The 27434-nt window shown below is 46.1% G+C and overlaps 1 protein-coding gene across 2 annotated transcripts in view; it reads left to right on the forward strand.

Moving 5' to 3' along the window:
- Window positions 1–27434, forward strand: part of COQ10B (coenzyme Q10B) — a 123441-nt gene that overhangs the window by 29558 nt on the left and 66449 nt on the right. For both annotated transcript variants that reach the window (XM_086955421.1, XM_086955423.1), the window contains one exon: window positions 19830–20022. In XM_086955421.1, the coding sequence (XP_086811547.1) occupies window positions 19830–20022 (193 nt within the window). The remainder of the gene's footprint in view (window positions 1–19829; window positions 20023–27434) is intronic.

Consider the following 27434-nt stretch of genomic DNA (forward strand, 5'->3'; position numbering starts at 1 on the left):
AATGGCTCCTCATACAAAAGTTTCTCCCAGCCAATGAAACCAGGACCGAAACCAAATTTCGCAAGAGCGGCCCAGAGGTACGGCCACTCCAGTGTCAAAGGCCATCGTAGCGTCCAAGGAAGCCAGACTGGCCGGCTCACGCAGCGACGCCGCCCTCGCGAGAACACCGTGCAAGCGCCTCAGGTTAAGTGCTGTATTGCGGGTAGGATGAAACCGAACTGATCCGGTTGAATCATGTCACTAATTACTTTTATCAAGTGGTTTTCCAGCACCTTAGCGAGAATCTTTGGTTCGGCGTTTAAGAGCGAAATGGGCCTGTAGGACACACAACGATCCCGTGGTTTCCCCTCCTTGTGAATCACCACGATGGTAGCAAGACGCTGATCACGAGGAAGGGAGCCGATGTCTCGCGACTCTAGGAACATATCACGGAGATGCGGCGCCATTTTGTCAGGACGCAACTTGTAGAGTTCGATGGGAATACCATTAGGGCCCTTAGCTTTGCCCGAGCGCACAGAGCGAATAGCGAGGGCCACCTCGTCAGCTGAGAATGCAGCGTCCATTAGGTCCCCATCTGAATCAGACAGGCGAGGCAATGCAATGTCACGCAGCAACAGGTGGGAGTCTTCCTCCGGTCTATCGGAGACTGGGGAATACACATTTTGGAAATGTTCCGCGAAACACTCAACAATCTCAGTCGGGTCAGTCACACACACTCCAAGTTTCTCAATCACAGGAACACGACTCGCCCTCTCAATTTTATCCAGCCAAGCAATCAGTGTCTCAGCCTTATCTCCCACATCATACAGTCTGCCCTGCTGCTCTCTACTCATGACTTTAGCGGCACCTGTCACCAGGGCCCTATAATCCAGTTGTTTTAGGCTAAGGGCATGAAGCTTGTTACGAGCCACACCTAGTTCTAAATCCCTTTCTAGCTCAGTTATTTCAGTCTCTAAACTGACCACCTCCTCATTTTTAGGTCGAGCGTCGGCGAAGGACCTATTGTCTGCGGTTTTGGGGGAATCTGAGACTGCGTTCGGGCTCACGCCTCTGCTGTCTCAGATTCCTCCTCGAGGGCACGTACGTCACCGTGCACATCCCCTGCCTGCCATTCACATGCTCTCGCAATAACACACAGGCAAAGTCACGCATGCGCACACACATTCCCACGCGCACACACTCACCCCCTTTTCCCCCAGGCATACACACAGGCAGGCCCACACACACACACACACACGCACCCCCCTCCCCCACCACTCACGGGGCTCACGCGCGCACACACACGCGTGTACACACACACACATATCCCCGCCCCCCCCTCAACTCACCGTGCTCTTTTGTCGCATCGCCTCGCTGCGCTCCTTTTCTCCGGTGCATCTCCACACGCGGGGCACTTCACTGGATCTTCACGCTACCGCGGGGCTCTCCCTCCATGATGGGAGCCCCGCATCAACGAGCAAAACCCGCCTCTTCCGGCCGCGTCACAGGCCCCGCCCATGTCACGGGCAAGGATGCCTGATTTCTTCAAACAACTTGTTTTAAATGTGATCCTTAATAAATAATTCAAACGGCACATATGTTTGCACAGTGTGACTCGTGACCAGGTGTATCCCACCTCCACAAATGAATCTCCCTATTAGGATTAATCAATTAACTTTACCATGATTACTTCCTTAATTAGGATTGAGCTGCTCTTCCTTTTCTTTCACTTCCTTCTCACTGCTACATCTGTAGTTAACGTAATGTAAGCAGAAGAGTTACATCTGCATGTTGTGTGCAATCATCAAGGGAAGACTAGTTCAATTCACGGCCTCTAAACCAGTGATTTGTGCAAACTAAATATAACGGTTTCATATGCGAAACTGAAAGAACAGATTGCCGTTATGGTGTAGATGTTCTTCTACATAAGGTTCCGTCTCTCCCGAGGTACGTGCGAGTCACAGAGCGGCTCGGGTTGCTTCTAATGTGTTCTGTCAGAAAGCAAAGCAGTCACCAGAAAGACTCGTCCGCCAGCACTAACGTGTGCGCAAGCACAAGCTAATTCTTTTTATTTGTGCAGATTTATATGGGGCAAACTCGACCCGAAGGTATCGGAGCGCTCTATGTGAGCACCAGTTACACAAGGAGATAGGCACGGGGATATTAAGTGATTTGCCCTGAATCCCGGGATGCTCAGCCGAGGCTCGATCCTGGTTCCCCAGCTCCAAAGTCGGCAACTTTAGCCATGAGTCCACTTTCTGCCCCGGAAGTAATACTTGATTGCTACCACAAACTAACAATACCATTTTGATCATCTCACCATGTGGGTTGCCAGCTCTGGCTTCTGATTACAAATTCTTTTTATGTGTTCTTCGGCCACGTGGCATCAAAGAAGCTAGTGAAGGGGATAAAACATGCTGTCTGTACAAGTAATAATTCGAATTATTATTGCACTTTTACTATCTGTGGACAATAGTTAGCATTAGCGCATTTTGCTTTGGAGTTCGGTCTTACAGCAGTTCTAAATGTTTTTACATCCACTACGAGTGCAAATCCACATTTTTTTATTACTTTTATGAGTTTGCACTCGCAAATCATGTCAGTCTGTATTACTGAGGTGTCTAAGTACTTTTGTAAATCAGACTCGTAAAAAAAAAAATAAGGAAGGGAAACCAATAACGGAGGACAAATGAAGAGGAAACTCTTGTAAAGAAGGCTTTCTCAAATAAACTGGTATTTTGAAGGAACCCTTCACAATAAAAAAAACAAGATATGAACGGGCCTGCTGGCAATTCATTTGAAAGAAGTAACGGATCAACTTTATTTTGAATGTACATCGCACACAGCAGAGCACATCATACTCCGGTCCGACAGCAGAGCACATCACACTCATGCCTGACACCATATTACACACAGCAGAGCACATCTCTCTCATGCCTGATACCACATCACGCACAGCAGAGCACACCATGCTCATGCCTTACACCACATCACACACAGCAGAGCCCACCACTCTCCGGCCTGACACCACATCACAGAGCACATCACGCTCAGGCCTTACACAATGTCACACACAGCAGGGCACATCATGCTCATGCCTGACACCACATCGCGCTCAGGCCTGACACCACACCACACACAGCAGATCACATCCTGCTCATGCCTGACACCCCATCACACACAGCAGAGCACATCACGCTCATGCCTGACACCCGATCACACACAGCAGAGCACATCATGCTCTTGCCTGACACCACACACAGCAGATCACATCCTGCTCATGCCTGACACCCCATCACACACAGCAGAGCACATCACGCTCATGCCTGACACCCCATCACACACAGCAGAGCACATCACGCTTATGCCTGACACCCCATCACACACAGCAGAGCACATCACGCTCAGGTCTGACACCACATCAAACACATCAGAGCACACCACGTTCAGGCCTGACACCACATCACACACAGCATAGCACAACACGCTCAGGCCTGACACCACATCACACACAGCAGAGCACATCACGCTCAGGCCTGACACCACATCACACACAGCTAAGCACATCATGCTCAGGCCTGACACCACACCACATCACACCTCACTCTATCGCACCACCATAGCATCACTCAGCACCACCATAGCATCACTCGGGGGCACCACAACATCACTATGCGCTACCACAGCATCCCTCGTCGCCACCACCGCATCCCTCGTCGCCACCACCGCATCCCTCGTCGCCACCACCGCATCCCTCGTCGCCACCACCGCATCCCTCGTCGCCACCACCACATCACTCGTCGCCTATTAATTTCACTATTTTCAAAACCAACACATAAATACAAAAATTTTCATTTACAATACCAATAGCTCAAACTTTCCGAATGCGAGACCTATTGCATTGCAAATGCTTGTTACTTTTCTTGGCACCAGCAATTAACAATAATGCCTGTCCTCGGATGACCGTCTTAAATGCCTCCCACAGTGACACAGAAGAGGACACAGACCCCTCGTTCTCAGCAAAGTACTGATCCAGGGACTTAATCAACTCAGCACGAGTTTTGGGGTTGCGAAGATACCAGGGATTGATCGGGGCAACCCGTCCCTCGACATCCATACTAGTGCCGATCTGGAGCCACAGTGATCTGATATACCCCGGGCCAGATACCTAATCTCCCTGACAGAGGAGGCCTGCACCGCCGGCATCAAAACATAGTCAAGTCTAGAGAGACTACCGTGGGCCCCAGAGTGGAAGATGTATTGTACCTGTCCTGGATGCATCAATCTCCAACAATCTACCAAACCCAGTGTCTCCAAAAACCCACTTAACCAAGACTGTGACCTAGGGAGGTCTCTGGGAGGTAGCGATCTACACTACCGGAGACAACAGAGTTGAAATCTCCGCCCATCACCAGGATACCATCTGGAAGCTCTAGTACCACACGCCCAAGATCAGCAAAAGTCGAGGTCTGTAGACCAGGTGGGACATATACAGAAATCAGCGTGACAGTCCTCCCCTCCCACCTCCCTGTGAGAGCAGCGTAGCGCCCCCTGTCATCAAGGATCATGTTGACTATTTCCAAGGGGAGAGAGTTCTTGACTAAGATGCCCGCACTCCTAGAACCAGTAGTGAACCCAGAGTGTACAGCAAGACGATATCCTCGCCGATTCATGGCGTGACCAGTGTTTCCAATCAAGTGCGTCTCCTGCAACAACACAACATCAGGGGAGAGGCGTCTCAGCAGTTGCAAAACTACTCCCCGCCTTATCCTATCCTCCAACCCATTGACATTCCAACACAGTAGTTTCAACCCACTACCCCCCCATTCCGGAAATGAATGCAGAAGTTCTTAGGGGTCACATGTTGAGTGCCGTCCGGGGCTGGCTCCTGTCTTCCCATCTTTTAGGGTCGATGGGGTGGCTACCATTGAATTGTGTGGCAGTGGCACCTGTGTACATCGCTTGGAGGCGTCAAACGTGCATGAACTCTGGGGTGAATTCCAGAGGCTGGTGAGTGGCGTTGACCATTCACAGTGCTTCACTGTCGTGTCTGGTGTGCTGGTGTCTGCGCTGCACCAAGGAGCATGTTGGCGTGGACAGCGCTACCAAAGTACGCCCCATGTGTGGGTCAGTGTACCCATACACACTACCTGACACACAACAGAATTGTACTGCGGTGTTATCGGTAACTGCTGATCACCATCTGAAGCAAAATCTCACATATCAAAAGTACGTTGGCTGCTTGGCAATAGTAAGTCAAGTACCCTTGAAAGGCAAGCAGTATGTAAGGCCACATGGCCTCCACAGTACTTCTTTTCAGTACTTCCTCAAAGTCTATAGATCTGCACACAACCAGTACTTCCTCGCTGTTTGTAAACCTGTACATGGTCTCTCCTATGTCCCTTTGCAGCGGAGGGCTGCAGTCCCCAGGTGTAGACTTGCATCACTACAGATTATGGGTTCCTTCTCATACACGCGTCTCTAGCATGACCAGCAGCAGTACCTTTATTGCTGCTCACACATTTGCCAAACACTACGTAGCGGACAATGTTGTGGTCCTATGGCTGTGATATCACAAACTCATCCATGGGGCAACCTGACAATCCCTTGGCATAGATGCATTGCCCCAGTAGGCACAGTGCTTCCCCACAGCATTCGTTCAAGCAAAGTACAATACATGCATATACACGGATTATGGATACGAAAGTATACCTACACTCAACCCCACCCCTCACCCAATCTGCAGAGGCTACTCTGTGCATGCATATGCACTTATTGACATCACAGAATGTAATAAACATCCATTTCCTTTTTATTCTGGTTAGTTTAACCCAGGTTCTATATGCATCTTTGTTTTCCTTGGAGGAAAAAAGGGTGAAACATGCACACAATAAGAACTCTCTAATGTAAGGGACAACTCATTCCTCTGAGAATGCAAAAATCTCAATGTTTGGGGGGGGGGAAAGCAATAGAACATTCCTCATCACCCACTAGCAGCATCTCAGACAGTTGCATGCACTGACCCGAACATAGCGTCATGCTACTTTGCTCACACGAGCGCTTACACACACTGCAAGGCTGCTGATTGTTCTGTAAGCGTGCTTTGCACCTGAAGCCTTCAATGCTCCGTTTTGTTAGTTAAGCTTGACAACCGAAGCAACTGGCTTGCTCATTACTGGACTTTTCATGCTTTTACTGGAGCGATTATAGCTTAAGGGATGATAATAAGTCATAACTAATGTAATAGTTGTCAAACTTGTATTATCAGCATTGTCGTAACATCTTTAATTGGTTAAATAAACAAGCACTGGCGTTGGCAATAGGTCTCGCAGTAGGAAAGTTTGAGCTATTACAATTGCAAATAACAATGCCTTTTATTTTTGTTTTCATTTTAAAAACATAAAGGGCTTTGTCATTTACAAAAGCAATAGCTCCAACTTTCCTACTGCGAGACCTATTGTGCACTGCACAGTGTGGGTGAAAGTGGCACTGCGTGGGTGTGAGTGGCGTTGCGTGGGTGATAGTGGGCTTGCGTGGGTGTGAGTGGTGTTGCGTGTCTGAAAGTGGCACTGCGTGGGTGTGAGTGGCGTTGCGTGGGTGATAGTGGGCTTGCGTGGGTGTGAGTGGTGTTGCGTGTCTGAAAGTGGCACTGTGTGGGTGTGAGTGGCTTTGCGTGAGTGAGTGGCTTTGCGTGAGTGAGTGGCTTTGCGTGAGTGAGTGGCGTTGCGTGGGTGAGTGGCGTTGCATGTGAGTGGCGTTGCGTGGATGAGTGGCGTTGCGTGGGTGAGTGGCGTTGCGTGGGTGAGTGGCGTTGCGTGGGTGAGTGGCGTTGCGTGGATGAGTGGGGTTGCGTGGGTGAGTGTGGTGTTGCGTGGGTGATAGTGGGCTTGCGTGGGTGTGAGTGGCGTTGCGTGTCTGAAAGTGGTGCTGTGTGGGTGAAAGTGGCACAGAGCCTTTGATGTGGCCTGTCGCAGGAGAAATGCTGCTGCTGGGAACAGATGGCCTGGCCGTGAAGCAGGGGGCGGGGCAGCGCTGGGGAAGCCTGTGGGAGGGTGATTGATGCCTTTGATGTGGCGATATTAAACACCCCCCCCCGACCCCCCATGACGAAGTTAAACAGTGGAAATTCATTGGGAGAGCAGACTAAAAGTCACGTTTAAGGCTGTGATTCGGATTTTACTAGCACCCTACATTTGATCGTCCTCCTTTTTAAGTAGTTGCGTAGTTTGATCTTTTTCAATTCAGTGCATTCTGTTCTGATTTTATTTTCCTTTTCATGAAGCTGCTTTCTTCAGTGGCCACCATCCGTTCGAGTGATTAAGTGCTCAGAGCTGGGGAGGGGCCTATGCTGCTGCGGTCAGAATTGCAGGCACTTTTCAGCAGTCCATGGTTCAATAACCGATACCTCCTCTACAGTGCGGCGTGAGTCTTCCTCAGACTGTTTGCCATGGCTCATTCCGGTGTCCAGGAAAAGCATCCTTCATGGTCACTGGCGGCGCTAGTGCTCTCTCCGCTGCACTTAGTAATTTTCAAGGCGCTGGAGAAAAGTCAGGGGGCCGACACAAGGTTTGTTCTCAACTGTGGCCCAGGGAAAAGAATAGCGGTTTCTAGACATGGGAGATCACTTGGGTCAGGACGACAATGCAGGCGGTGGAAGGCACCGTGCAAAATTGCATGTCTGAAAAGGGTGGCGTCTTGTACACGGCCAGCTGTGGGTCTTGGGGGGGGGGGGGGGGGGGGGGGGGGGCGGAGGGAGGTTGTTTCCTCTCACTGCATGAAAGGCAAGGGAAACTGAGAGTACGGCCGGCCTGCGGCCGGCCATGAATAATTAGGGGAGGAGAAGCCCTTTGATGTGCTGGGCTGTATAGAGGGCAGGCATGGTGAAAGGAGATGCGTGGAGGATGGGGGCGGGCTTGGGAAACTGAAGGGGCGGGCTTGGGAAACTGAGAGTACGGCCGGCCATGAATAATTAGGGGAGGAGAAGCCCTTTGATGTGCTGGGCTGGCCCTGAATGCGCGTGCACGTGAACTTCATGAAAACCGCGGGGCTGAAAGCCCTTAGTTTGACAATGTTTTCGCCACTTGAATTCTCGCTCCGCTCGATTCGCTTGCGCACATAGATAGGTCGCGAGACCTAAAAACAATATAATACAGCACATCATCAACACTTGTCGACTTACTCAAGAAAAGCAGAGTAATAACAAAGATGAGAAACCGTCAAGTATAGAATGCAGGAAAGCACGCATGTCACATATGTCGGTACTGTGTAGAACAATCAATGTGTGTTTGCCTTCCTCTCTCGCCCAGAATAGGAGTTTCATTGGGGTTATTTTGTTAAGCACAAGTTATTTCTTCTGATCAAAAACCATTCCATTGATGGAGCTGGGAATACTCTGTTTTACTACTGCAATTATTAGCTGCAATCAGTCAAAGCTTTGTAAATCCGTTACATGCAGACAAGGTGAAGTAACCAGGATGCATAAACAGTAACTAAAGTGCACATGAGTATATTTCACATGTATGCATAAACTGACGTCACAACAGCTTAGCCTGTGGCCCAGTTCTCCACTGCAATACGCAAGTGGCAAAAAGGTGAAAATAAACCATTAAAAGTACAAAGATAAGGGGAACGGAATTTTGCACAGCTGGTTTGAAAGCAGTTAAACTTTTTATTTTTATTAACCAAATTGTACCTTGTAAGTAATTTGCCACACACTCTTCTGCTCCTCTCTGAAGTTGTTTCACCACTTCGTGCACAAACTATTTATCCCCGTCTATTCTGTGAAACTCACCTCTATCTATCCACCTTGTCACATTCTACTACACAAATCCACCCCTCCACACAATTCCACAACTAACCATTCCAATCCAACCCACAAGTCCAATCCATACCACAAATACCCACTCCAAAACCAAAACACAATGGGTAATGAGACATTGTCATTTACAACGCCAATAGTGCTAAGTCTCGCAAATGCGAGACCTATTGGCATTGCCAATGCTTGTTTCTTCAGTGAGAAATGCACTTTTTTGAGCCAAAACCCCCTTTTTTTCTTTGCCCCAGTTTCACAGATCACCTCAAAACTTTCCATGCACAATTAGGCAAAGTAGGAGACTGTTTTGGGGAAATTTCATGAACCATCAAACGGTGCTAAAGTTATAAGCAAGCCAAACAAACATTACACATATACACACACATAAGTGTGTGTGTGTATGCATGTGTGTGTGTATATATGTATGTATGTATATATATATATATATATATATATGTGTATATATATATAACACACATTATACATGGGTCTCATTTTTAATTATGAGTATGTAAATGCCCAAATCAGCTGCAAGCTCACCCGTTTAAAAACCTCCCCCCACCCCGCCCCCACCCCTCTTTTGTCTCAGTAGTAAGCCAAGGTCTTCCTGCCATTTTCCCAGGTTGATGGGCAGTTTACCAAAAGGTTCCTTGAGCGCATTTACCAACAGAGGGCGAATTCCAGGAGTATTTCAAAATAATGAATGCCAGCACCAAGAACTTAAAATTCACCTATACTATCAGTAAGGAAAAAATCATCTTCCTGGACACTGAAATTTATATTAAGGATCATCAAGTCCATACTACACTCCACAGGAAAACCTCAACCAATGCCACCCTAGAAGCAACCAGTTTTCACCAGAAATCACTGCTAAACAGTATACCATACGGAGAATTTTTAAGGATCCGTCAAATTTGTAGTGAACGGGAACAATGGGAGAAAAACAGCCGACACACGATGGAAAGATTTGTGAAGAGAAAGTATCCTGCAAAGGTAGTGAGACAAAGCTTTGTAAGAGCAAATAACAAGACACGTGATGAGTGTCTTAAGAGAAAAAAGCAAAATGAAGATACAGAAAAAGGAAACATCAGAATGATCACGGACTTCTCCCAGGAAAGTGCCCAAATTTGAAAAATGTTAAGAAGGAATTGGAAATTGCTACAATTGGACAATACTGTCAAACAAATCATGGGAAACCATCCAGTAATAACATACAGACGTGCAAGAAATCTGAAAGATCATATGATTCACAGTCATTTCCAAAAAAAGAGACAAGATGATTGGTTGAAAACCAAAGGATTCGTAAAATGCCACGGATGTAAGATGTGCCAAATTGCTAAACCAATGTAAGAAATAATATTGGCAAACAAAAAGAAGTGGGAGATTGGACAATGTATCACTTGCAAAACGCCATTCATAGTCTATATAGTGGAATGCCCATGCCCAATGTTGTATGTGGGAAGCACAACAGTGGAACTAAAAAACAGAATCCTATAACACATGAGGGCAACAATACACAAAGATCGATCTAATGCTAAAGCCAAACACATGGAGCAATTCCATCAAGGTGATTGGCAAAAAATGAAATTCTATGGCATCCAGACAATTCCAAAAGGAGATCGCGGTGGCGATAGGGAGAGAAAATTAAGGCAAACAGAATCAAGATTCATACTGAACCTGAGAACGCTGCATCCGAATGGATTAAACTACTCAGAGGAATTATATGTACACTTATAAATAATCATATGAGATAATGGAGTATGAAAATATTCTGAAAATTGATGATCGGCTAACAAAGGTACAGAACTCAAAATAAAAAAGGACAATAATGGACTAAGCCTATTGGAAGGCGGAGAAAGCCGAATAAAGACATTGCTGATCGAACGAAGTACAGCATATATATATAAAGTAGATAAAATAGTCTTATTGGTACAGAAAAAACAGATGAAACATTCCTACTTTTGTCGTTTATATATTATGGAACTACAAGGACCACAATCCTTGTTATATGAACAAGTGACAGGAAGTGACTGTAATGAAAGAAAAAAACATTTAAAAGTACACGGGCTGGGGCAACCCGTTGATCGTGAGCAAGGTGGTGAGACACCGAAACGCGTAGATCTAACACGCTGTTAGCCCTGTAATTGCAAATTAAAGAAGATTTGTCAACTGTGACTGGGTGTGCGACACATTTTTTCCCCTTGCTGGATCAAGTTGTTGAATGAAAATATATAAATATATACACACACACATTATACATGGGTCTCATTTTTAATTATGAGTATGTAAATGCCCCAAATCAGCTGCAAGCTCACCCGTTTAAAAACCTCTTCTCCCCCCCCCCCCTCTTTTGTCTCAGTAGTAAGCCAAGGTCTTCCTGCCATTTTCCCAGGTTGATGGGCAGTTACCAAAAGGTTCCTCGAGCGCATTTACCTCCAATATTTAGTGGCCTATTCTTGCTGCATAGGAATAGGAGGACCTCTCCCCCAACCAAAGAAGCACTTACTCCATGTAGATTAGAGGAAGTACCTCTGTTTGGTGGAGATTCTACTCTTTGACGTCGCCTCGTGTTCGGTTGACTAGGATTTATGTTATCATATATTTGTGGATGAAAATGATGCAGGAGCAATCCCACTGCTGAAGTTACTTGCACTCCAGGTCACTGGAAAACTTACCTTGTGGTCGATCCTTTACACAGTTGTAGCGTAGAATATGCACTAGACATTTACCCAAAGAAGTAGCACTTGCTAATTACCTAGTAGAAAGTACACCAGTTGGGTAGACCTTTTCAGTAACTCTTCTTGAAAAAGTGAGGTTCCGTTATGTCCAAGATGCTCCTTTCACAAAAATTAAACCTCAACGGGAAGCACATTCAAATGCAAACATAGCAGGTGCCCCAGTTGAAGCTCCACTTCTGTAAAGCACAAATTATCGTAACTTTTTGAGCTTGGCATAGCACATGTGTTTCCGCTCGTATTCCACTTTGAAAAAACTATATGAAATCTTTAATAGAGGTGAATTAATTGTGTATCTGTTGGAGCAACAATCTGATGTGTAGTGACTGAGTGATTCCTTTCCTGTCATCTCCTGGTGAGAACAGAGTCAATGGTTCGCCCTTTAATATTCCATGAGTATGCAGATGCAATTAAAAATCCATAGCACCACTCAAATACCCAAATGCAGGAGGTCGCCCACTTTTTCGGCCCCACTTGCAGACTCGCACAGGCACTTTCAGACCCACTCACAGACCCATACAGCCATTCACACACCGACCCATACAGCCCCTCACATATCCACTCACAGACCCATACAGGCACTCTCACACCAATACAGCCTCTCACGCACCCATTCAGTGACACATTCGCACACCCACAAAAACACTCCGACCCGTAGAGCCATTCACACTCCCACTCACTCCAAAAAGCTGACCGGTTATAATTGGGATAAAAAAAATGTTTTAAGGTAGAACTTCACTCAACAAAATTAAAGCTTACAGGGACGTTATAGTTAGAAATTGACATTAAAAAAAAGTTGCAATTCACTGGAAAAAAGCAATGGTTACATGTATGTTATAGTTGAGCTCCGATTTCACTCCATCAAACCCAGTAAAATTCAGCAGAAATAGTTACCTGAGCCAACTTCAACTTGCGCCTCGCAATGCACTGCTTATGATCGCCCACATTACATCACTCATGATATGGTTACTGACATTACTGATATCCTCCATCGATAAAAAATGTTTTCCAAACACTTAGACTTAAAGATATATATAGTAAGCTACTTCATAAGTAAAATTACTATTCTTTCTGTACTACGGAGTGAAAATAGTTCAAACATTTGTGATTGTCTGTATCCATGGGTGGCTGGCTGTTAGAATGGATATTTGGTTAACTGAGTGGTTGTGTGAATGGCTGTATCAGTGGGTGGGTGAGTGAGTGGTTGTGTGTGTTTTGTATAGATTTGTGAAGGGGTATAAATGTGGGTCCGCAAGAGGGTGCTTGAGTGGTTTTGAGTGAGTGGCTCTGAGAACCTGTATGGGTTACAGAGTGGGTGTGTGAGTAGCTGTATAGGTGAGTGAGTGGCTGTGTGACTGACTGTATGGGTCAGTGAGTGGATGTGTGAGTGAGTGAATGTGTATTAGAGTGGCTCTATGGATGAGTGAGTGGGTGTGTGAGCTGTTGTATGGGTGTGAAGTTGTGTGGGGGGTGAGTGGTTCTGTGTATGATATCCGTGATCTCATCAATGATGTCACTGGCCAGGTCATGAGTGATTTAATATGTGACGTCCTAAGCAGTGCATTGCGGGGGGTTTGTTTTAGTTGGCTCAGGTAACTATAATTGCCGAATTTCACTGGTTTTGTATGAGTGAAATCTGAGCCCAACAATAACGTCCCTGTACCCCTTCGGTGCGAAACTGTCCAAATTGTTTTTAGTGACCTTGCTCCTAATTAAGCAATACATGCACGGTTATTAACAAGAGGAATTAATAGAATACAGTATATTGTATTTTTATGCCTGTGGCACGCACTTTTCAACAAGTTGATTTACGTCTCATTTGATTTAATTTTGTTGGAAGATATATTTTTTTTTAATATGTTTCAATGCAAAAGAGCAGGAACATGGTCTCCTGTTGCCTCATTGAACAGAAATAACATTCTAAAATGGTGCTCATGTTTTGTTTCACTGTCCTAATTGTGTCACTTGTTTGCACAGTTAAATGAACTTTGGTTCATGCTGCTGTGAAATCTTTCTGTCCCGTGAGCAAGGGAAAGTGTTCCCTGAAATTTGTTGGCCGTTTTGGCTGCAACACAATAAATGTTACCTGAAACATCCACACAGGCTCTTGTGGTTTTGTGTTCTGCATGGTTGGAATGCGACCTGCTTTTGTGAGAGTGAAAAATATATATATATATTTTTTTTTAACTAAAATCAAAAGGTCTTTGCTAAATCCAGATCTAATGAACGACAGATATGGTCAGCTTTAAACCATCTTTACTTTGGTTTCAGGCGGGTGGACCAGGTAGATTTTAAATGCTTTTTTTACGACTTCTTGTTGGGAGGATAGATCTTATTTCCAACCCTCTCATCTGAGCAGTATGATAGTACGAGATTGTCATTACTCACAGACCACCTTTACACACAAACCACCACAGAGAAACCGCCACAACAGGTTAAAAAAACGGAACTTCCTAAACAGAACCTCTAAACTGACTGTAACCCTAAACCAAACTCTGTGTAGAGCTTTCACGCTCAGTTCCCCCCTACACTTACCCTAAACTCTAGCCCTGGATATTATTTTAAGTTTATCCATGGTGTTGTTGAGCACCATTACTTTTTATTTCAGTGTTGCATCTTAATTTTAAAAAATGTAATCCATTTTAAAGTTTTTACTGTAACCATTTTCCTTTTTTCTCTAGTTGTTCCGGTGTTGAACCACTTTTCCCTGTACTCTGTTCTCTGTAAAGATATTCTGTAAAAGTGACATGGTGTGCAAAGTTGCTAATAATTGAGAAGATTCTTCATAACCGACTGAGGGACTATGAGGTTTATGAATGAATCGTTTAGTTCCATTTCACAAAAGCGAACTGCCAACTTAGCTATATGTTTTTTTAAGGCTTCAGTATTTAGATATTTAGGACCTTACCTCCTTTTGGGCAGTTAAGCACCATATCACAGGGTGATCTTCAACTTATTTTTGTTATTATTTTATGTATATGTTACTCCCATAGTTCGAACCTAGCGAAATGGAAACCGAGCACTGTACAGGATCGAAGACCAGCATAAAATCAACAAGGGATAGAGGTATCTGGGGGGTGGCTGGGTAATGCGTTGTGGGGTAGTGGTCTTTAAAGGATGAGTCTTCATTTCATTCCTAAACTGGAGCAGCATTAGGGAGGTCTTGATGGATAGGAGGATGTTGAAGATCCTACCTGCATAAGAAAAGACTGGAGTCTGGTTTTTCCCCTTTTTGTTTTTTCTTTTTCTTTTTTTTTTTACACTTCTTAGTCTGCAGACTGGTGTCCTGACTGTGTGTACCGAGGACCACCAGAGAAACTGCTTGTGATACTTTCGAAATGATGCAGCTGATTTTATAACATAGTGTGGGCTGGCAGTGGGAGCCATAAGAGTTCCTTCCGGATGGTGGTGATGTGATCATATTTCTTCAGGCCCTGGATACCAATGTGGTGCCTGGAAGACTCTGGAGCGGGGAATTTTCAACATTCAGATGTGAGGGTACGGAGGCTCGAACAGCAATTATAAAGCTGCTTTATGGAAGAAACTGTTTCACTTTCTTCAGAAGCAAGAGCTGGTCCCAGGCTAGATTTGTGGTTTTATTTTTTGTTAATGTTTCTTGAGTTTGCTGTCCAGGACGAATCCAAATGACTTGGCATTCTTTAAAGGTTGGGGGTCAGTCCTGTATGGGTTCAGGTCATTGTGACTGTTTCTTGCTTGTTCTTAGCAAATGATAATGGGAATCCTATATTGTTGGATTGAGCTCCCACGTAGGCGCTACACAGCCAGTTCACATTGAGGGCTGCATGATATGCTCCATGTTTTGAGGCTTTGGATGTCTGAAGTGAAGAGGTTTTGGAGTAGATTTGTGTATAATGGGCATATAGGTGAATTGTGATACCTTAACTGCAAGTAGAACAAGAAGTGGCTCCATGTGGACATTGAATATGACAGTAGAGTGTAAAACTCTGAGGGGTCTCCGCAGGTGATGAGGGTCTTTTATTGGGCATGGAGATGCACAGTTGAACAAACCGGTGTTGGTATGAAAGGAAGCACTGGTAAAGGACATTGCCGATGAATCACTTTCAAGACTCAAGGTTGCATTGGAGGAGAGGCTGGCGAACCGAAACCGGCCCAGGCAAACTGCTCGGCCAGTACCCCTGGAGGAGAGGGTGAGCGTGGGGGTGCGGTGGAGCGGTTTCCAGGGCTGCTTTCGAACGGTATTGTTACATGGGGTTGATATTGCTGGCTCTGGTAACAAACTGCCTCCACCCTCGCGGCCCACAAGGGAATTTCTGGTTCCCCGCTACGGCCAGTCCAGCCCTGAGGAGAGGGTGGGATGGTAGCCTGTGTCGAAGGCAGATGAGAAGTTCAGCTATATCAGGAGGCAGGGACCACCTTCATCTGTGGTCACGAGAACCCCTACGATGTGCAAGGTAACACTCTCTGTGCTGCAGCATGGTCAAATTCCAGAGTGGTAGCTGGACAGGAGATGGTTATCATTGATGTGCAGGGATGTGGAATTCCTATAGCCCGACGCCCAGGACGTATTGTTTGGGGTCAAGGGCAACAAGTTTTAATGTGCATTTTGTCCTTGGGACAAGTAGGCCCAACCGCTTGCAGCAAAAACCCTTTGGCTGCCAGTTTGCAGTAGCACATTAAGGGCCAGGGAAGGGCACAGCCTGAAGTTGGGTTATTATTTGTGTGCCTATATTAATGCGGTTCAAAATTTTATTTATGGTTCATTAATTGAAAGCCTTTATTATTAGGGTGAGCGCTCTAAGTAAATGTAAGTTCTAACTGCACTACTGACAGTGGTTACAGTATAAAAATGTGTACTCAAGGTTTCAGTTTAGCAATATGAGGCTATGCATAATGCTCCCATGCTTTCAATATAAAATGTTCCTAAAAAATGAAAGTAGGAAAAAATAAATTTTGCTAAACTACTGTGAAATTTCAGGTACCGTTTCTTTGCAGCATCATTTAGTAAGATGTGTTGATGCATGCTAGTATTTCGCAAAAATATTCATATTGGAAAATCAGTGTAATCAGTTTCAATAAGATTAGGAGAAACATAAAAATAAATAAGCATTGGCAAAGCCAGTAGGTCTGAAATTAGTGTCAGCTTTTTAATTTTGCCAATACGTGACTTGTTTTGGCATGATTTTTGTAAATCCTTCTTGATGTGAGAGCAGCTGGGCCCTCTCCATTATAAGAAACATTGGCAAAAGCAAAAATAATGGTCTAAAAAAAGCACACACTGCCACATTAGTTACTGCCACTGAACAAAACTACTTTGTGTGCCAATATACTCCGTGTGAAAGAGCTTAATGCCGTCACTCACTCTGAAGCCAGCCGATACAGAGAGAGGGAGAGAGAATTTTAATAAACACAAAAGTTTGTGGTTAACGCCAGACCAAATTAGGGGCCTATTATTTAAGAAAGTCTCAAAGCTCAACCTTGGTATATGTCCTTGCATTAAGTGCAGCTATATGGCTTTCGTGAATTTATAGAAGTAGGGCAAGAAATGCACTCCTGGAAAATATTTGTGAACTGCAGTTTATCATGCCCAAATATGCATGTGTAGATTTGCTCATGCGAAAACCCGAGTGTTTGCAAGGTCATTTTCCCATCAACCACTTTTTTCCCAACTCTGGAAGAAGGTTTACGCCTGCCATTATCAGGAGTACATTTCCAACATTTCTCAGTATTGGAAAAGATTAGAGAAGAGTTGTTGAAAACCCTTAAAACATGCAAGTTAGTAGATTGCACAGACTTAAAGGGCATTCCAACCCTGGAACCATTGCTTACCACTACCTTCAGCCCCAGTATGTAGATCTGCAGAAATGTGGCAACATAAAGGGATTGCCAGCATTCAAGAACCACTATGGTATGGCACTGGCATAATCAGAGAGGCTATATAAGCTCTTATATAAAGAGATTGCTGCCATAATTTGTCGCCGAACCACATGGCACCAAAGGGACAAGTGGATTTTGTTAAAGGACAAGTAGATTTATGAAGCAACTTGCCCCATGGACAAGCAGATATTTTAATAAATTCCACACCCCTGATGTGATATTGGAGTTGAACATAGACTATTTTTCAGTGATCTTGCAGATGAATGGGGGATGGGCTGGCAGTTGGCGAGGTCATCGTGTTGTTGGAGTGGGAGAAACGTGCCTGTCTTGAGAGATTTTGAGAAGATGCATTGAGTGTTGGAGGAATTGACAATGGAGATGCACTCTCACTTCCTCAGAGAAGGACAAGGGTACAATATCTTATATTTGAGGAAGTTGAGTATGTCTGTGAGGGATAGATCTTTGAAAGCTGACAATTTTGGTTTCATTGACATTACTCATTTTGTTGGTAACTAACGGCATGCAGACATTTTCCTGAAGCATAGTTTATGTACCATGCCATGCTTGATTTTGACATGTAATTTATTTAGTTGTAAAGCGATCTTCCTTCTTGTGGTATACCACATTTGAAATATTCCTAGTTTCACTACCCCAAGTGATGTGAAGTGCAAGCATCTTTCCTCTCCCCGCCACCCCCATCTCCATATGCGTTGAGTGCCTCCCACCCATATTAATTGGATCATGCCGCCTCTTTCGCATGGGAACCAGTATGGAGTGTTGCACATACAAAGTCCTACATATAAAATGTTATTCTAAGAAATCTATGAAAAGGTCACTTGAGTAGATGGCATACATGTATCCTAGGATAGATTCTGACGAAGGGATAAGGTTATCCCAAAATGCATTGGGAAAACATCTTCAAAGATCATTGTTTTTTCTGTTAGTACGGTGTATATGATGTCCGTAATAATCTAGTTTTTGTTCTGTACATGTCTGACAAGATGATCACGGAAAGGAATCAGTAATAAAAAAGATTACTGTTTTGAGAAATTGTGTAAATAATATATTTATAACATTAAGGCATCCCACCTATGCGGGAAAGGACAAGTGAATGTTCACACTTGCGTTTACATTTCAGTTCACACAGGGGCCGTCTACCTGTTTCCCACCCAGCACGCTAAATTAATATACAGAGTACAAAAGTTAAGCTGATTTACACATAGATCGGGTCAAGTGAATGTTTACTATTGCATTTACATTTCAATTCGTACATGTATCCTACCCATAATCCCCCAGCATCTAATGCATTTTGCACATTTATGCTCTCGTATTTGAAACCAGTTATTCCTTTAATATTCCCTGGTTACTAACCCAGACATATAAGGGTTCACATGAGCTGAAAGATGTGAAATATAGCAAAGGATTTCATGTACAGAGCAGTCAATGCCACGTCTAGGCTGGAATTTGACAACAATTTGTGGTCCAATAAACTGCATCATACATGTGAAAGCTTCTTTTCTGTATTTTGGTAAAAATACAGGTCATGTTTCCAGAATTGTGGATATAGTAGTTGCATCCATAGGGCGGGGGGGGGGGGGAGTTGGGGGGGGAATACTACTGAAGCTATATGAAAATATAATGGCTCATTGGGCTTAAAATACTATAAAACCTTATAAGAAAGAATGCTCGGAATAGCGGAAGCAGGGCTCAGGGATGGAAATTGAGGGTGTTAAAGAGCTATATAAAGCAAGGTAAAGCCAGGATATAGCCTTAATAGACCTTCCGAAGACAGTGAATGAACTGCTATGATGTGGGTTCTAGGGCACATTACAAGAACCAGTCTTGGTTTCCTTCCCTTCTTTTGTCCGGAGACATCCAGCCTTGAACTAGGGCACATCGGCCCATTCATGGGCATCTCCCCCATAGGAGCCCACCTGTGTGGGATACAACTCCCAACTAAAAGGTCTATATGATGACCTCTGTAGTATTTAGTGACTTGGATGAAGGGGAGAATGCCGGAGTGGGATACCTGCATCTAATTTGAGACAACACTCCGTTTACCTCAAGTGAGGGAAAACAAGCTCCGTGAAACCCGTTTTAAAATGCTTGTGAAACGGATTAAAACCTCTGGATTCGCTTTGGAAATCCTTTAGATATGCTTTGATTTTACTGGTGAATATTTGCAGAGCAAAACCCCTCTATTTGAATGGCAGAATAAGCAGCCATCGTCAAAGCTAGTTTGTATTTTTTTAACACAAATCATACCCCCAGGCAAAGAGACCAGATGAAGCCTTGATGTTTAGGGCTGTTGATTGAGTTATGAACGAGCACAACTGATGCTACTAAAAGTCTTACCTTGCAGGATCCACACGTGGTATTTGTCATTTTTTAGCGAAAGTAAAGCAAAAATACAACCTGCAAAGTTTCAATGTGTTTTTTATTTTCAGGTATTCCATGCAGGAAATGTATGATGTGGTGGCGATTGTTGACCAGTACAAACATTTTGTGCCCTGGTGTAAAAAATCAGATGTTGTATCGAAGAGAAGTGGCTACCTCAAAGCACAGCTGGAGATCGGATTTGCCCCTGTGGTGGAGAAGTATACATCAGTCGTTACTCTAGTGAGACCACACTTAGTTAAGGTAATTTTACTTGTACTTTGTTTTCACCTTTGTTTCAGTTCATTTGTGAATACGTTTTGTGGTCTTGTGGAAATGTATATTGTAAGAAAATAGCCTAAGGCTTATCTATCATAAGGTATTCAGTTTCTTTTCGCATCCTTGGCCATAATAAGTTTTTAAAATTCAGTAGGTCCATGGAGTTCCTTGTTCCATCATCCGCTGCACCATTGTACCACCTTCTGCCACAAGGCTGTACTTTGATGTGTTTTATTTAGCTTTACCATCATTTCTGTTTTATGTAATTTAATGAATTACTTAATAAAATTAGAGGAGCTTTAGGTCAACCCACTTTATCCATTCATCTCTCATGTTATGTTATGTTATGTTTTGTTATTGGTTATTTATAGAGCGCACGATCACCAGGTAGGTCTCTTGGTGCTAGGTCATGGAAAAACGAGAATCACTACTATTTAGAAGCCTGTATAAACAACAATGTCTTCAGAAGATGCCTAAATTTGGTGTAGACAGATGCCTGCCTAATTTCCAAGGGAAGTGTGTTCCAGATGCGAAGAGCCGCGATGTAGAACCTACGTCCTCCCATCCTGATTTTCTTGTAGGTGGGGAGTGAGCAAGTAATGAAGGTAGCTTGATCGCAGTTCTCTCGTCGGACAATATTTTACAATTGGAGCTTTCACAAAGCCCGGGCATCTCAAATGCAGCGCCTTGGAACACCGTGCAGCATGCCTTTATTCTGCATCTTTGTGCAGCCAGTGGAGGTCCTTAGTCACCTGCGTGATAGTTCAGCTACCAAGAGGGGGTTCTACCAGCCTTGCAGCCTGGTTTTGAATTAACAGAAACTAGTGCAAGAGGGAATGGGGGAATCTAGATAGAGTTCGCATAATCCAATCTGGACATAACCAGTGCCAGGATAACTTGAATCAAGGCCTCTCTTATCAGGAATTTCCCAATCTTGTTTAATCCGGCGAAGTTGTTCTTCATACTTTGCTCAAAAAAAGGTAATTCTGATTCTGTCAGAGTATGATTGCTTATAGATGACATATGGGGCCCTTTGTACCTGTGGTGGCTGTTCATGGGCAACGCTTTATATTTATGTGTGAGCGTAATGACAATAAGAAGTTTAGACGACCTGTTTAAAAAAAATCTGTGGTGTTTTAATTCTTCCACTTTATCAATTTTATTTTCTGAATAAAGTTACATATTACCGTTTTGTAGTGTAAATGCACTTGATTCACACCTCCTGGCCATTATCCAGTTTAGATAACTGGCTTTAGATAACAGCATCTTGCAGCAGGGTCTTAATCTTTCTGCTCCTACGTATTGTAAGTACGTTTACTTCCCATTTTTGCTAAATTGGAGTTAGTTGGCATATAGCATATAGCTGTAAAGTGTAATACCCAGTGCTGACCTATTGCCAACTCCTGTACTGGTGCAGTAGGGTTTTCATTCGACCAAAGGCTCCCAGCTGCTTATGCCGTGCACTGTTTAGTATTCACCTAATACTGATTCCAGCCCAAGTGAGTTCAATCAGAAATTCATGCCACATGCAGGGATTGGCTACATGCTGTATGGGGGAGACAGGCCCCCATCTAGTTTTCAAGACTCCTCTCGTGTTTTATTTTTGTAATGTGTGTGCACGGACATCCTGAATGAACTCACTATATTGTGTTGAAGGGGTAGACTGCAGAAGCTAACGTGCCCTGTATGATGGACATTTTCAGTGATCGTTTGCTCTGAGGATACATGTTGCTTGAGCTGAACCACCCATCAGTAAGTTCTTAAAGAAGGTACCATTGCACCATGCGCATTTTAACATGGACACTGCGACCCCTATCAGTTGGTCCCAAAGTGCAGGGAGATTGGTCTCACCTAACCTAGTCCGTGGCAGCAAGGTTGTCTGGGAGGGTCGTGAAGTTACTTAAGGTTTTCCAATGTCAACATTGGATTGAAACTGAATAAGAGTCCTTTCTTGGAACTAAGAGGGTACACATACAAGTCGGAGTGAAAGAGACCACAGAGACTTCACTTGAGCATTGAGTTCTGTGTCTAGAATGCTACAAAGATGCCAGCAGCAGACTAGGATTGGGAAATTCGTGTACAAAGAGTATATTTTCTTAGCATCTTCATTGGCGTATTCCTTGACACCTCTATCTTGATGTACTTCTTTGTTTAGTTGACACTACCCATGTTATTCCAAATGTTCTCCTTTCCCAACCCCTTTGTCCCTTACACGTTGCATTTCCCCTATATTTATTAATATGCTCACCAATTCACCTAGCTGTCCATCCATGCCCATATTCTTAATCAGCACACTCGCTCATGTTTTGAACTATTGAATCCCTCGCACATGTATGCATTAAACAACTAAACTTGCAGCCATGAAGAAGCAATTTATGAAGAAGTAGTTTAATTTTTAATCCATGCTTTGCCAAAGCTTGATACTTAAATACGGCAATATCTCCAGTGGTTGGTTGGGTTCTAAAGCCTCATGAGGCTCGTAGTTTGCAAACTGTTTCTTTTGTTTTTTCAGCCTCTCCGCTGTCCAAGTTATCCTCTACTGTTCTCCGCAGAATTGGTTGTTGTTTTTGCAAGCAAAGCAAGGTGGCACTTTGTTGTACTTAGTCCATCGCAGTATCCTCAGAAGAATATCATACTAAATGTTGTGTCCATTTTGGGCATGTGTCCGGCACCAACTCAGGAAGATGGCACTGCTGGGCAACTGATTCTCATCCGTTCTAGAATAGCAAATACAATTTTCTAGCATGGCACCAGTGCTCATTGGTGGCAAACATGGAGCAGTGACACCCGGGTGGCCATTTATGTTTAGCTCTCGCCAGTACAACACGCATTTGCATAGTCAATAAGTTGATAATTTACTGCTGCTACCTAGTGACTTTTGCCAATGTTTGTTTATTTAGGGGCAGTTTGTGAGTACTGTAAGGAGAGAGCCAACAAAACATGCACACTGTTTTAAGGGAATTAAAAAGCACTCCTCTGCTGTTGTGTGTATTTTATGATTATTTACTTAATGTGTCTCTTAACGTGAATCTAGACGTTTGTTTGAGTGGCTATACTCTTTTGAATTTAGCAGTTTGTGGTTATACTTTGAAGTCCTCATTTAAGATGTGTTCCACTGTAGGAGCGTGGCCAGGTGCCGTAGATGGCGGACGCGTCTTACTAACGCTCCGTACCGCATCCCCTGGTTATCCTGGGCATCCTGCGCCTACGGGGCTCTGCTTGGCCCCTGAACACCCCCGCTGTGGTGCGCCGAGCCTGTGCTGCCGGGGAAGACCTGAACCTGCTCTGCGGCGGTCCCGAGCATTGTGGCCTGCCGCGTGGGCGCGACCTGAGCCTGACACCGGTGGCCGCGCTGCTGCCTGTGTGAGGTGACTCTATTGCCGCAGTACCCCTGAAGCCACCAGACTCCGCCAGCCCCTGCCCGTAGTGGTACCATGGACTGCGGGCGGGGGAGAGTGGGGGCTCCTCATGCCCTCTGCGGTCCGGCAGCGGAAGAGATTGCAGGACTGCTTGCGGGAGAGGCCCGGCCCTGGCGAGGTGAGTTGAGGCAGCAGAGGCTGTTGTGGTGACGCTGGAGTGAGGCCTGCAACCGCGGAGGTAGGACAGCAAGGGGAGCTTTGGGTGCCAGCTGGCAGCAGTGGGGGACCACGGGGGTTGGTCGGGCCTAAGGGGGCCCCCCTACTTGCCCACAACGCGACTGCTATTTGGGGCCTGACGGCTGGGGCGAGGCCTGTTGTGAGGGAACATCCCACTGAGTGCGTGCTGTGGCCCCTAGAGGTCTCTTGCGGTACCCTTGTGCGGTGGTGATCCATGAGGGTCGGTCAGGCCTGGGGGCGCTCACCTGCACTTGGCTGGGGCTTGGTGGCTGTGGTTTCCGTGAGGTGGTTGCACCGGTATCCTGCTACCCCTGGGCCCCATATTGGCACACAGGGTTGCCTTTACTGCTCCAGCTGTCGTTGCTCACTGGGCCGGAGGTGACTCTTACCGGGACCTGGCCTTCTGGTGTGGTAGTTGGTGCGGGCTGCTCTGGAGCTTCTGGGTGTAGCATACACCATTGAGGTGGGCCTGCGGAGGGTGTTGGTGGTGCCGGCTGGTGGCAGTGGGTGACCACAGGGGTCGGTCGGGCCTAGGGGGCCCCCCCTGCCTGATTCAACGCAGTTGCTCCGAGTCGGTTAGCTGGTGTGGGCCACGGGGGCTGTTCGCGCCTAGGGCTCCTGCGAATCCTATTTGCGGGGAGGAGACCCCACTGCCTGGGCGTGCGCTGCAGCCCCTACAGGGTTTCTGGTGTCGCGAAGCCCATGTGAAGTGGGGGACCCTCGGGGGTCGGTCAGGCCCAGGGGCCCTTGTCAACTCTGGGTGTTGAGACTGGGGGGCAGCGCTTGCCGTGGCTCTGGAGAGGTGATCGTGTTTTGCGCCTCGCCGCCCCTGGAACTAATATTGGCGCATAGTGTCAGCCTTCCTACTGCTGTGGTCATTGTCTGCTGTCCTAGCCGCGCCCCGTTTTGAAGCCTAGCCTTCTGGCGCGCCGCTGACAGAGTGGTCCAACCTTGCTGCTTATGAAGAGCACTCAGCAGATCGTTATGGGCCATTTGTGCGACAACCCCCCTCGCGATGCACCTACTGGGGGCCAGGCTGCGACATCGCTCGTGGCCTCCGGGGCAGCGGCAGAGATGAACCCGACGGACATTACTGCCAAACTAGACTCTGTGCTGGTGGCGGTGGAGCGCATCAGCGACGCCCTGGACCTGACCCACGCATCGTTGGAGGGCCGCATGGACACTATCACCTCAGACTTTACACTTCTGCGGGCCGACCGGCTCAAGCTCTCAGACCGAGTGCGGGATGCGGAGACCGCACTGGCAGACCTTCGACCTAGATCCCGGAATTGCTCCTCCACACTTCAAGATCCCCCTGGATCGGGTTTGGACCCTGGAGGACAAGATGGATAATGTGGAGGGTCGATCACGCTGAAATAATGTGCGCGTGGTCAATCTTCCTAGGGAGCGGAGGGGGGGAACCCAGAGACCTGGATAAAGGAGCTTATGCCCCCGTATTGCACTCACCACATTTCGTGGTGGAGCGAGCTCACAGAATACCTGCCCGCATGTCCCCTCCTTCGGCGCGCCCTCGCCCCTTCCTGTTTCGGGTCCTGAACTTCAGAGACAAGGATGCTATTCTGCGGGAACTGGGCAAACATCCAGGGCCTAAGGTGCAAAACCTATCTGTTTCTCTCTTTCCTGGTTACACAGCTGAGGTGCAGAGGAGGCGAGCCACCTTTAGGGCAATGAAACAAAAACTCCGGGACCTGGACCTCTGCTACTCATTACTCTTCCCGGCCCGCCTGCAAGTCATCAGAGAGGGTGCTACGAAATACTTGAAGTCCCCCGCTGAGGCATGGGAATGGCTCAAAGAACAGCGATTGGCAACGGCACCCAAATCATCTGACGAGTCCCGGCCTCGTGAGCGTTCTCATGGTGGCAGGCACAGAGGGGGAAAGCTAGGAGAGAGACGTGCAGTGACTATCCCCAGGCCCAACCAAATAAGATTAGAGTGTCGGAGGGCCCTGCAGGCGACAGCGGCCCTCCAGCCCCCCCTGGATCTCTGTCCCCGGCTTACTCAGTTGATTCTCCTCTTGGATCCGGAGCCCCTAAAACCACACCAGAGTGGTCATTGGACGCATATTTCCCCCCACTCCGAGGTGTCACCCCGCAGATGGCATCACCTGTTAACTTTACGTACATATTGGACTATCACACTACTTCAGGACTTGTTTGTTTCATTCTAGCAGCTGTTGGATGCCCCCCCTCCCATGCCCCCTACCTTTTAGCAGGGGCAGGGCTTATGTTGGTTATTTCTTATCTCCGGTCAATATTCCTCTGCAGCCCCAGCATCTGTTACCTTGGGCCATATAAGCCTGCTAGGGCACCATGGTGACTGAGGTCATGTTTTTCTTGTACTGCTGTTTGAGATGCTCTACCTCCTGTTTTATTGGCGGTAACTGAAGGGGAGGGTCTATACGTTGCCTCGTCTTTAATCCCAGGTTCAACATTCCTCCCAAAGTCGTACGACGACTATAGTTCCATAGCCATGTCTTGGATACCTCTCTGTTCCACTCGACCCTTGCTTCCACTCTACCCCCCAGCCACTCTGACTTGAACTCTCAAGCAGTTGCAGTGGACCAATGGCTGTCTCTAGCCAGTGACGTAGTCGCTCCAGCCAAACCCATTAAATCGAAGCGACCCCACGACGCCCAGCGCTGGTTTACTGACCAACTTAAGGCCAGCAAACTCCTTCTTCGTCAGGCTGAGTGCCGATGGAGGCGTAATTATGATCCTTCACTGAAAACTACCTACACTGACTTACTCAAATCCTACAAACAATCCATCACTTTGGCTAAATCTGCTTATTTTTCTCAAAAAGTAATCAACTCTGCATCTAAAACCAAAGAAATTTTTTCAATTGTAGCTGAACTCTCCCTACCCGACCGCGTAACACCTCAGCCTCAGCCATCCCAAGCTTTGTGCGATTCCCTCAATTCTTTTTTTTATTGATAAAATTGCCACGATTAAAAATAATATTCCCCCCACCACTATGTCTCACTTGAGTGCCCTTCCTCCCTCGAATCCCCACTCCCTGAACGTTTTTCCCCCGATCTCTTTAGACACCTTCCGCTCACTACTCTCGGCTGTGGACTCGGGCTCCCCCAAGGATTGCTGTCCTCCCTAAATTCTTAGAGACGCCTTTACGGCATGCCCTGACCCTCCTCTGGACCTTTTAAACCGCTCACTCTCCTTAGGCTCTGTCCCCAATGCCTTCAAAAGTGCTGTGGTGGTACCTATTTTGAAAAAACCCGGTTCCGATCCCGCGGTTCTGGGCAACTACCGACCTATCTCCCTTCTCCCTTATCTGGGGAAAGTCTTGGAAACCTATGTCACTCGCTGTCTGAGCACTTTCATCGAGGAAACTCATTTCCTCGATGACCAACAGGCCGGATTCAGACCCTCCCATTCCACGGAGGCAGTGGTGATAGCGGTTATGGACACGCTGAGACAGGGGGCCGATAAGAACTTGGCCCAGGCCCTGGTGCTACTTGATCTTTCGGCCGCTTTCGACACGGTCGACCACGACATCTTGGTCGACTGTGTCAGAAATGCTGGGATCTCGGGCCTGGCCCTGTCCTGGATTGTGTCCTTTCTCCAACTCCGGACCCAATCTGTACACTTATCTTCCTTTTCTGCTCCTTGCACTTCACTTTCCTGCGGTGTCCCCCAAGGTTCTGCTTTATCGCCCCTTCTGTTCAATCTTTATATGCAGCCTCTGTTGGTCTCCCTCCGTCACTCTTCTGTTACCACTTTTAATTATGCAGATGATCTGCAACTTATTTTCCCTATCGACTC

The sequence above is a fragment of the Lissotriton vulgaris genome, chromosome 2_1, assembly GCF_964263255.1.
Source record: "Lissotriton vulgaris chromosome 2_1, aLisVul1.2, whole genome shotgun sequence".
Classification (NCBI taxonomy): Eukaryota; Metazoa; Chordata; class Amphibia; order Caudata; family Salamandridae; genus Lissotriton; species Lissotriton vulgaris.